This window comes from Argopecten irradians, chromosome 3 (genome assembly GCF_041381155.1).
Source record: "Argopecten irradians isolate NY chromosome 3, Ai_NY, whole genome shotgun sequence".
Taxonomy (NCBI): Eukaryota; Metazoa; Mollusca; class Bivalvia; order Pectinida; family Pectinidae; genus Argopecten; species Argopecten irradians.
Genome location: NC_091136.1, coordinates 54,214,424 through 54,227,163, shown reverse-complemented (window position 1 = coordinate 54,227,163; position 12,740 = coordinate 54,214,424). Strand labels below are relative to the sequence as shown.

Genomic DNA, 12,740 nt, shown 5'->3' with positions numbered 1-12,740 from the left:
ACTATATATCTATAGTTAGATGGACACTAGTTAAGTTAGGTGTTCACTAGTTAAGTTAGGTGTTCACTAGTTAGGTGGACACTAGTTAAGTTTGGTGGACACTATATATCTATAGTTAGATGGACACTAGTTAAGTTAGGTGTTCACTAGTTAGGTGGACACTAGTTAAGTTTGGTGGACACTATATATCTATAGTTAGATGGACACTAGTTAAGTTAGGTGTTCACTAGTTAAGTTAGGTGTTCACTAGTTAGGTGTTCACTAGTTAAGTTAGGTGTTCACTAGTTAGGTGGACACTAGTTAAGTTAGGTGTTCACTAGTTAGGTGGAAACTACCACAGGGAATCTGAATCTCACATAAAACAATAGATCCTGCAGGGTTTTTGGCGCCCACCAAAGATTAATCTTTGTCTGATAATTGTCAGATGGATCTTTTCTTTGCTTTTCAAACTTCAACGCTCAAAATCCCAGATGATGACTGACTTGACCAATTGGTCCCAAAATACACTATGCACAACTAGGGCCCATGTAGAATCTATATATGGAATTTGAGACAGATCCTTGCAGTGCTTTTTCAGCAATAGTGATAACAAACTTCAAAATTCAAGATGGCGACTAGTCAGCCAACTTGTTGACTGATCTGTCCCAAAGGTCAGTATGAAAACAAAGGCCCAAGCGGAACCTACATATGTATTTTGAGAACAATCCCTTCAGTACTTTCTGACAACTAGCTATAACAATCTTTTCCTACCAAAATCAAAGATGGTTGCCTTTAAAAATTTAGAATCTGATGTAAACTACATATTGAAACTTTTTGAAAAATTTTGAACAATGAAAGGCTGTGGTGGCCATCTTGGATGCTGGTCGAAAAAAATGAAACGGGTCAACACATCTGCAGGTCACCAGAAATGACCTCGCAAAATTTCATGGCGATCCACATTATAGTTTCGAAAAAATGGTCGGACAAAATCACGACGGAAAAAGAAGAACAAGGAGAAGAAGAAGAATAAGAAATGGAGCAAACACAATAAGTTCCAACCTCCGTTGAGGGAACTTAACTACCAAACTCCAAGATGGCTGCCTGGCGGCCCTAGGGGAACCTACATATGAAATTTAAGAATGAGCCCTTCAGCACTTTCTGAGAAAGAGCAATAACAAACTTTAATTATCAAAATCCAAGATGACTGCTTGTCGCCCATCTTATTGACTGATCGGTCCCAAAATGCAATATGCACAACTAGGGCACTAGGGAAACCTATATGTGAAATTTCAGAGTGATCTCTTCCGTACTTTCTGAGAAATAGCGATAACAAACTTCAACTTACAACATCCAAGATGGCTGTCTGGTGGCCATCTTGTTGACTGATTGGTCCAAAAATGCAATATGCATAACTAGGGCCCTAGGGGAATTTCATATGAAATTTAAGAAAAGATCCCTTCAACATTGTCTGTGAAATAGCGATAACAAGAATTATTAATGAACGGATGGACCCTGGACCACAGACAAAATGTGATCAGATGATAGTGGGCTTAAAAGAGATTCTATTTGATAATGAAAATAACATTAGATTTTCTCACCTGTCTCCATAATCTCTGACAACTTTTCGTTTGGATGTCCCGGTGATGGCATCGTGATGTTGAAACAAAGACAAAGTTTGTCTGTAGGACTGCAGATTGGATGTGTCCTCTAATTGTTCTACTAGGTGTCCGATAGTGTTTGTATGTATGGCCTGGGCGATACACAAGGAGATTAGAATCTCTACTGACCTGCCAACAGTAACAACACAGGGCGATACACAAGGAGATTAGAATCTCTACTGACCTGCCAACAGTAACAACACAGGGCGATACACTAGGAGATTAGAATCTCTACTGACCTGCCAACAGTAACAACACAGGGCGATACACGAGGAGATTAGAATCTCTACTGACCTGCCAACAGTAACAACACAGGGCGATACACGAGGAGATTAGAATCTCTACTGACCTGCCAACAGTAACAGCACAATTACTGGAGAGTCTGACAGTAAATAATGATATTCAAACAATATTTATAATATGCCACCCTACTTAAACCTAAAAAAATGTTACCATGCAGTATTATAAACTGCATATCAAATATGTATTGAGTAAATAAAGCTTAAATTGTTTGTGTTCTAGAACAGCTGTCTACATTTGCACTGATGTAGACTATACCATTGCATGACTTGGACAACTCTGTTGTTTTGGTAAAGACTTCAATAAGTTTTGTGCCATACTACGTATAAAATCCTATAGACTCCCTGTTTATAAGTGATGAAATGGTGTCATACTATCCATTGGATATAACTACTGTACCTGAGGATAGCCTGGATTTTACGGGCCATGAGTTTGAGGTGAGGTCTAGACGTGTAATAGCCACTCCAGTATTGGTCAGAGCGGTCAGTGTAGGTGAAGAAGTCTCCAGCTAATGTAGGTAGGCTTAGCGTTGACCTTTTGTTCACTGCATTAAAATAATCAGTCAGTGTTCCAAATCTGATCTGTAAAATAGTGATGGTGCAGAATGAAAACTTGTGTGCACCAAAGAAAAATACAAAAGGATCAGAAATAATCAGATAGCTGGACCATATAAACCAAATCTTCAGCTTACTCATTGACACTGCTATTCTCACACAAGTCTCTATAAATAATAGATAAATAATCATGTAAAAATCTCTTCAAAATTGATGAAAACAAAACAAAACTGAATAAGATAAATATTTAATACAATTGTTGACACAATATCTCCACACCAATAGATGTCTCTCACCTTGGTCTTCAGCTGTGGGTTAGTGTTGATGTAGTTGATAATTTTGGTGAGGTTACCAAACTGTTGTTCCCACTCTATCGCCTCGCTGTAGTAGAAGTCGTCACCATGTGGCACTAGTAATACTCCGTGTTTAAATAACTCAGCCTTCTTCTGGAATTGTTTCCAAAACTCCCGTGCACTGTACCAAAAATAAACCTATCATGTATAACTCAGCCTTCTTCTGGAATTGTTTCCAAAACTCTCGTGCACTGTACCAAAAATAAACCTATCATGTATAACTCAGCCTTCTTCTGGAATTTTTTCCAAAAATCCCGTGCACTGTACTAATAATTAACCTATCATGTATAAATTGAGCCTATATGCAGCCTGTTCTCCTATGACATTACTGAATTGCAGTGCCATTGTACTTGCGTTGATTGGCTTGAAATGCATGCCCAAAAAAAAGAAAGTTTTAATTAAAAATCTATTGATGTTGTGATGTATCATCTACATATATATGACCAACAAAATCTTAAAACCTATGTATAATGATGATTTTTTAAATGTTAAATTTCATGAATAGCCACTCAAATAGCATATAAACCTTCTATATATATCTTATGTGGGGCAGCAGTACAACATCATATCTGGAGACACATTAATTTAGGAGACATTACTTAAGTTACAAAAGAGACAATTCCCCAATTTCTCGAAACAAAGCTGCAAACTTAAGTCTAGACTGAAGTTTTTTTCCTTGTGTATCTTATGTGAAAATTTATGACTGAAGTCAGTTTTTGACTTAAGTTTGTTTTGAGAAATCGGGCCAAGTATTTTATTTAAACTTGGAATTGATTGATTAACTAACAATTAATATAAAAAAACAGATTTTCACATTTTATTTCCAAAACTACTGTTTATTTTTATGGTTGATATTCAATGAATATATCCCTGACCAGAATTTAATTGTTTGTTTGTATGACTTTCTTTACATTTCAAATCTTGAGCCACATGTAGATGTATAAACCATTATACTTACAGGTAAGCCACATTACTGTCATCAACACGGATGGGTGGGATTGATTGAAGTCCGTAGTAACACTTGTTCCTGACAAAATCCAGTTTACAGCAGACTTGAGGATCAGGGCCGCAGGAAAATGGCACAGCATAGGACAGGAATGGCATCATGTGACAAAGACTGGCCGTCGAGTGGGAGTGGTCTACAACATGTACGTACAAACAGAATCAAAACACTTCCTGTATAGGAAAACAGAAATGGGACTGACATCATTTTACACTTATCATTAAATTCTTTACATTTACATTTTCACAGATGAATTTGAGCTGATACTTCAGAACTTAGTGAAGAATAAATCAAATACAGATATATACTTTATTTTTATGTAAGCTATAAAACCTGTTTAAAAACGTATATTTTTAAACTTGACATGAAGTCAATACAGGGTATAAAAATATTCATTAAATTAAGGTCTTGATCAAGAATGCTACATTGGTTGTATCAGCTTGTAATTTTTTCTTTCTTCTTCTTCTTCTTCTTCTTCTTCATTGTTATTGTGCAGCATTCAAAAGAATATTGTCGCACATAGCGAATTTATTTGCAAAGATATGTACACCTTGATGAAAGGAAAGATATTATTCCAGATACACTGTAATAAGAATGAATTACCCCAAGCCTGTTTCCAGTAAAATTCCAAGTTTCTCTCAGATGCCAAATGCTGCTTGACAGGGTAGCTCACTCTTTGGATGACCATTTTCTCAAGGTTTGACCGCTGTAGTAGGTAGGTCATTGTCGAGGAGTGACCAAAGGGGTCAATAGCCCAGCTGACATTAGGTGTTATACCTTCATTGTAAAGATAAAAGCACAAAATTCCTATTTCAGGTAATAATGTTACTACATGTATGAAGAGACTTTATCTTAATACCATAATTTAATCAAGGAAAAAACTAACTGTTTAATTAGAAAAATTATAAGCTAAATTAATAAGAATATTAAGTTTCTGATAACAGTAATAAGAATATTTTTTGGGAAATATAAGTAACAGTTACTGTACAACATTAGCTTGTATTTTAACCTTTTTGTAGGTTCAAATTGCAGACCAAATCTTATATGTGTAGTCAATTTTATCTATTAATGAGCTTTTACTGATTAAGAAAATTTAAGTATTAAAACATTTTTCTCATTATCAATTTAGTTTACATGTATAAATCTATAAGATTGTAAATCACATACCATTGAGTCTGGTTAGCTTAAAGACATATTAATATAACTTGACCATGTATGACTATAATGAATGTTAGTCTACTGTTCAAGCGTTATATATCAAATGATTCAATTAATGCTGCAATAACAGAGACATGCAGAGTATGATGTATATTACATAATTTTTTTTTTCCAATTGCATAATAAACTGCAATTAGATGAGTCTGATAGCCTGTATTGTAACCCAAACAATAGAATGACATATATAATTGAGGACTGTGCACTGGCGACACCATATGGACTTAACTTTGTATTGTATCTATGCTGATTTTTTTTCAGTCTACAGTAAAATAATCAGGATACTGTTATCCTTCCCAAATTACAAAACTTAAATCTAGAAATACTGTTCAGTTCTTACAAATAGATTTTGAATATGGTGTGAAAAGCTCAATAATGTACAGTATCAAATAACACAATTTTTTCCCATTAAAACTATGTTTGCAATTCATATAAATGAAATACTTCATCTATTTATCAAAAAAATATTTTATTCAAATATTGAGTGCAAAGCTACATAAAGTACAGTAACAGGCAGTTTATGCTAGCTATGCATGCAGTTTAATTTCAAGTCATTTTCATGGTAATTAACTTTCTCGGATAACAAAACTGAATTGAAATTGCTTACAACATAACCTGTTAGGAAAATATCAATTTGCGAAGATACTTTAATTTAGAAATTCACAAATACAAATGTATAAATCACACACCAGAGTTGGTTTACAGTAGTGTGTAGATGTCAGTGGGTATTTATATAGTCATATAGCTGTTAAACCAGTAACTAACTGTAATATATATTTACATGACGGTGTGTAAAGCATTACACTACACATGAATATTTGAATAAAACTAAATTAATAAACTACACTATACATGTATGAGGCTTTTATATAGAATATGTAAAAAAAACTAAAGAACGGAGACAACAATATACATTTATTGTAAATCAACTTAATTTTGCAACTACATGTACTAATTTTCACGATTTCCATTTCAAGTCATTTTCATGGTAATTAACTTTCTCGGATAACAAAACTGAATTGAAATTGCTTACAACATAACCTGTTAGGAAAATATCAATTTGCGAAGATACTTTAATTTAGAAATTCACAAATACAAATGTATAAATCACACACCAGAGTTGGTTTACAGTAGTGTGTAGATGTCAGTGGGTATTTATATAGTCATATAGCTGTTAAACCAGTAACTAACTGTATATATATTTACATGACGGTGTGTAAAGCATTACACTACACATGAATATTTGAATAAAACTAAATTAATAAACTACACTATACATGTATGAGGCTTTTATATAGAATATGTAAAAAAAAACTAAAGAACGGAGACAACAATATACATTTATTGTAAATCAACTTAATTTTGCAACTACATGTACTAATTTTCACGATTTCCATTTCAAGTCATTTTCATGGTAATTAACTTTCTCGGATAACAAAACTGAATTGAAATTGCTTACAACATAACCTGTTAGGAAAATATCAATTTGCGAAGATACTTTAATTTAGAAATTCACAAATACAAATGTATAAATCACACACCAGAGTTGGTTTACAGTAGTGTGTAGATGTCAGTGGGTATTTATATAGTCATATAGCTGTTAAACCAGTAACTAACTGTATATATATTTACATGACGGTGTGTAAAGTTTTACACTACACATGAATATTTGAATGCAAATGTAAGTACTATTACAATGAAAGGAGGTGTTGCATGGCCGCAAGAAAAAACTTATAACTTGTAATCAGTACCTGGTTAACTTTTTGATGTGTAATCAGTACCTGGTTAACTTTTTGATGGTATCATTTCGCGATACTGAAGGTAAAATGAGACATAGCGCCTCGTCTGATGTCTGATTGACGCTAGCAAAAAAGGTACCAAATTTAGTTGCCTTTTACGATCATGCAATGGGTATAGCAGGTGCAATTCTAACACCCTACCTGAGACGATGGCACCATTGATGGTTCCCATTAACAATGGGCAAAGGAACATACTGTCATATTTATTACCTTAATGCTTATACAGTTTCTGGAATGCAACATGGCATTGTGTATATGTTAAATCAGAACCTCGATATTCCAGGGGTTCCGATCACTTACGATCTCTACACCCCTGGACTATCTCATAGTAAAACTGGAGGCAACAGAATAGAACAGGTAACTTAGTCATTTGATGTATATCAAAAGAGCCGTATAACGGTACACTGTGGTTGACTCTGTGGCTTTGATGTTAGGCGTCGCTCTCTCTGTAATCTTCAAATGAAATATTTGCTAGCCTGTGATTGGTCAAATGTTTTTCACTGAGCTGCCTTCAATTTCACTATGAGATAGTCCAGGGTGTAGAGATCGTAAGTGAACGGAAGGCATTGTGTATATGTTAAATCATAACTGTCAGTATTATATGTCCCACTGTTTCAAAACGGATAAGTAGAATTTCTAAGAAAATATTATAAACATGAGTTTATGATGATAATTTCAAGGTTTGGTTGAAATACGCAACTCATCATCACATTCTACTCTTACAGTAAAGTCGGTAACATTTGACAGTGTACTCTCAGTACTTTGATATTATGGAAAATACAGGGGTAGACGAAATAAACTTAAAAAAAACATGGCACATCAATTTGAGCTGTTTATGGTGAAACGATGATAACCTGAATATAATTTTAAACATTGAAATTTTAGGGTACTGCAGCAGTGCCTTACTTATTCTGTTGCTCAAACGAAAAATTGAAAACTTCAAAAAGTCGTATTTTCTGTCAAATTTGATAATTACGTTCCATTTGTGATAAAATGATATTGGATATAGCCAAGTGTGATATGTCGTTAAAAAGGCAATTTTATGTGGTATTTTTAATCATAAGAAAAACGTGATTTAAGTATTTTTACTATGACTTATGCCAGGTAAAAGGCCCAAGAGGCTTTAAATTTACCAGTGTTAATGTAGGGGGCGCTGCAGTCCTTATAATGGTCCAATCGGGTTTTAAGTATAATAGACATATGTGTATTAATGCAATTAATTACATAATTCAAATTCAAAAATCAAAAAATTATCGTGGGCGGATTTTCACCCTATATGTAACACCTCCTTTAAAATATCTTTATTACAATGAGTTATATGCTTTTGTCCTTTAAAAGCTTTATGATTTATGAGACCTCCCACTTGTGGCAGGTATTCCTTATACATATACATGTAGTGATAAACTACCTGGTGCTAACACATCTACACTACATTCGAATATATAAAGCTTTGAACTAAGCACTGTGTGATAGATATACAGTATTGAAGTAACATCTGAAGTAGGTTAAAAACATCACCAGAAATGTCCTTGGCTAAATGTCCACTTATGTAAACCTAAGGAAGTACACAATCCACATTCTGGTATCACAAAGGAAAGTTAAATCATTAATGACACTCATACAAGTAATTTTCATTTAAACTTAAATCACTGTTATTAATGGTTTCATTAATTCAGTTAACACTTTGGCATCAGCTTCTCCAATGGGACTAATTCAGATACCATGTGATACCCGATAACGTTTGTGTGGAACTGTTGTTTCTACTGGTGATAAAATGATGTTAAAATCTGATGTCCCGAGTCAATGTCATTTCAGCAGGAAGATTACAAACGGATACATTTCATCACCACTGGAGATACTAGTCCCACACAAACGTTATTGGGTATCACGTGGTACATGAATTAGTCCCATTACGTAAACAGTAATTCAAATGTCTGAAATTGCATGTACGCAGGTGCAAGTTGTAAAATATGTCATGATTTACATTTAATGGTTTACAACATGCACACTCCTCCCCCCCCCCCAAAAAAAAAAAAAAAGATAAATAAAATAAAGAAATTGTAATATGTAAACAAAAACAGGATATTGTCATGTGCAGCTGTAAAACATTAAAACTTAAATTGAATATATCTTTAACAATCAAAAGTCAAAACACATTGATACTTTAATATGTACTTATACAAATACAATGCCTTTTTGTTTAACTTAATCACATAATTATCAACATCTGAGATTAAATAGAAGAAAGAACTTTAATTAGTATGTTCTAATAAATAATTATAAAATCCCTACTTTCTAAGATATAGTTATAACAAACTTCAACTACTAAAATCCAAGGTGACTGCCTGTCTGCTGTATATCTTGTAAACTTGGATCAGTCCCAAAATGCAATATGCTTAACAAGGGCCAAAGAGGTGTCAATGAGACAGATCCCTTCAGCACAGAATTTGTACAAGTAGAAACTAAAATTGTCTATGACGGACAGATGAATGTACAAATGGATCACTAACAACAGAGTGACACAAGTGATTTGAATTGCCCACCATCATCAGACGATGGGCTAAAAAACCCATTCATATTGTAAATAAAGTTTTAACGATATTACCTTAATACATTTTTTTGTATATTCTGTATAATTTCTTATTAAATAGAAAAAAAAATTCCTGTCAAAATCCTTTTCCATGCAAAGAAATTAATTTAAATTATAGGAATCCTAAAATGTCCTCCCAACTGGCTATGTCCGTGTTGACATTTTCACACAGCCTCGCTTTCAAAGAGTTAGGTAAATTCATTTTTAGAACTGTACTATATTTACAAGGGGCTTTTTCATATGTAAAGACTTTTGGAAGGCCAACAAACACATTTAGACTGGTTTTCTTTGTCAGACTATTATTCACTTTAACGAATCATAAGGCAACCAAGGAAAAAGATTTCAAGCAAGTCATCCTTAACTCCTTACAAATAAAAGATACCCAAAATTAGTTCAAACCAAATATTACATCAGCCTCATCTTGTCCCTACTAATGATAATACACTTCGTGCAGGGTAATTCAACAAACTTGTGCATGCATGGCATATCTTTATAAATTATTACAGTGCTTGAGATGGGCAGTGATACAGACCTAGATTCTGTTGAAGCCATTGGTGACCTTCTGTAAGCTGTGAAAGCATGGCTGCGTAGTGAGTAGTGGCCTCATCTGTCATCACCCAGCCTCCAGATACTACTTCCAGCTGTCCACTTTTTAATACTCTATAACAGTGAAGATGTCATGAAGCACATTCAATAGGGTTGTAAGTGTTTTATAGGTTTGAGTGTGGAATAACTTCTTTGCAATGTTTCAGTGTATACTATAATGTGGATAAGGGGAAATTTACCCTGATAAAACAGGAGCCTTTTTACTGTGAGAATTTCCCTCTCGCATAATAATGGGGCTGCTAACATACAACTTATTATGTTGGAAAAAGCACTAAATGTGGAAGAAAAATGGTGGACCCTTAGAAAACCTTTGGGGTCAGGCAGTTTACCCCATATCTATTCATGTCTGAACGAGTAATCAAAGCACTTCTGTCTTCATAAAGGTGAGCACTGTGCCATCCAACAAATGTAAGGAACAGTTTACACAGACAGGGGTACCCCTCATTATACTACAACATACAAGTTATACCTTGGCTACAATGTAAGGAACAGTGTGGCTTACACAGACAGGGGTACTCCTCATTATACTACAACATGCTGGTTATACCTTGGTTACAATGTCAGGGACAGAGTAGCTTACACAGACAGGGGGTACTCCTCGTTATACTACAACATACAAGTTATACCTTGGTTACAATGTAAGGAACAGTGTAGCTTACACAGACAGGGGGTACTCCTCGTTATACTACAACATACAAGTTATACCTTGGTAACAATGTAAGGAACAGTGTAGCTTACACAGACAGGGGGTACTCCTCGTTATACTACAACATACAAGTTATACCTTGGTTACAATGTAAGGATCAGTGTGGCTTACACAGACAGGGGTACTCCTCGTTATACTACAACATGCTGGTTATACCTTGGTTACAATGTCAGGGACAGAGTAGCTTACACAGACAGGGGTACTCCTTGTTATACTACAACATACAAGTTATACCTTGGCTAAAAAAGTTACGTAAGTAGGCAGTCTCTGTACACTGTTTGTTATGCATGCAAAATCCTAATGCAACATTCAACATAGGCCATATCATAGTATTCCAGGCATTTCAGATTTTTTGTGAACTAGCTTTAAATTAGACCTGCATTTACTAGTTTAAGCTATATCATCCACATAAGTATTTACTTATTCAGTTTAAGTTTCTGGTCATCGGATGCTTCTGTCCACCATCTTGCCAACCATACAACATCAGACCAAATAAATGTCCAGTCATGGTGAGTTGTCAGTTTATCCACAATCAGATCAAGGGTGGATGAGGTGTAGATCCTGTAATACTGGTCAAAAGTCTTTAGCCAACCTACAAGTATAGAAATAGAAACCATACATCTAAAACAAAATTTAATGTACTGCTCAAATGTTTTTATTTAGGACAAACTAAAAGTTAATGATTATAATCATTATTTCATTTTAGGGAAGATGAATACTAATTAAACTGGTGATGATTATAGAAAAGAAAGAGAGTGTTACCTCACCATACCTGTGACCTAAATTACTAAATTAGGAATACCTACCTGGATCCTGATGTGAGTGAGGAACTATAAATATCTCCAGTGGTTTGACTGTCCAGCTCTTCACTTTGACCACTTGGATCCAGCCACTCACCGAGAAGACAAAGTTAGGGTAATTGATTGGAATATTATCCCACTCCTTCTCCATCTTGTCCAATCAAAATAGCAAAATTATAATTATCATTTACTGTTTGGTGTTGGATAACATTTTACATCATCTTTGTAAATTTTAACAATAAGTACAACAACATTTTTCCCATTATTAAAAGAGTAATGTTATCTTTTTTCATAACAAACATTATCCAAGACTGGTACAAGGATGTCTAACCACTATAATAAAATCAGTTTATAAAAAAAACTTCAATAATAATATGTTGTACTTCTGAAGATAATTATATGATATTTGTTTTTACCTGAATGTTGACAGAAGCATCTGCAGCAGGACAGGTGGACTGTAACATGTGCTGCCATCTTCCTTCGTTCTTCAGCTCCGCAACGTTTGAATACATAAACGAAAGCTTGGACAAATCCAACACCTGACATGGTGAATTATCTGCCCTTGATTTCTGTCACAATAAATGCAAGTTCAAACATCACATTTTTTTATAGCATTAAAATATCTTAAATGATGTAAATCTTTCCACGACTATGATGGAAATAAAACAATATGTGCTAAAAGAATTATACTAAAAATATAATAACTTAAATAAGAGCCTCTGCCTCAATGAGGACCCCTGTAGAACTGACAAGATTTACTCACATGTATATAACCCATCAGGTCAGTGACTGCCATTTTGTCCTCACTCATCAAATATAGGATCCACATACTGCACATAAAGTAGAGTCCACAAATACCTGTTAACAGGTAGGTCAGGCGTCGTCTTCTCATATTTTTCTACTCAGATACCTCAACGTCGGTAACATAATCTATATATAGTATATGGCAACTAAGTCTCTGATGGCAAGGATGTTGCTGGTAATTATGTATATGGTATTTTCTGTTTCCAATGTAACACTATCATACGCTGTGTGTTTTACTCGATAACAGAGATCCATTACACTAGGTGTAAATAGGCGAGTTGAATATCTAGTTTCGATTTGGATATTCCTTCGGAACACATTGCCCACGACTCCGAATGGAAAGTAAAACTACGAGGACAACAAAATGTGCAAT

General features: G+C 34.4%; 1 protein-coding gene across 1 annotated transcript in view; it reads right to left on the bottom strand.

Annotated features, from left to right (window-relative positions):
• LOC138319084 (alpha-mannosidase 2-like) overlaps positions 1 to 12,733 on the bottom strand; it is a 47,273-nt gene extending 34,540 nt beyond the window's left edge. Inside the window, exons 1-10 of the mRNA XM_069261996.1 lie at positions 12,327 to 12,733; positions 11,980 to 12,132; positions 11,570 to 11,714; positions 11,184 to 11,355; positions 9,984 to 10,111; positions 4,451 to 4,624; positions 3,803 to 3,983; positions 2,788 to 2,965; positions 2,337 to 2,518; positions 1,578 to 1,766 (exon numbers count right to left, since the gene is read on the bottom strand). Of these exons, the coding sequence (XP_069118097.1) occupies positions 1,578 to 1,766; positions 2,337 to 2,518; positions 2,788 to 2,965; positions 3,803 to 3,983; positions 4,451 to 4,624; positions 9,984 to 10,111; positions 11,184 to 11,355; positions 11,570 to 11,714; positions 11,980 to 12,132; positions 12,327 to 12,455 (1,631 nt within the window). The 5' untranslated portion in view covers positions 12,456 to 12,733. The remainder of the gene's footprint in view (positions 1 to 1,577; positions 1,767 to 2,336; positions 2,519 to 2,787; positions 2,966 to 3,802; positions 3,984 to 4,450; positions 4,625 to 9,983; positions 10,112 to 11,183; positions 11,356 to 11,569; positions 11,715 to 11,979; positions 12,133 to 12,326) is intronic.
• Positions 12,734 to 12,740: the final 7 nt, after the last annotated feature.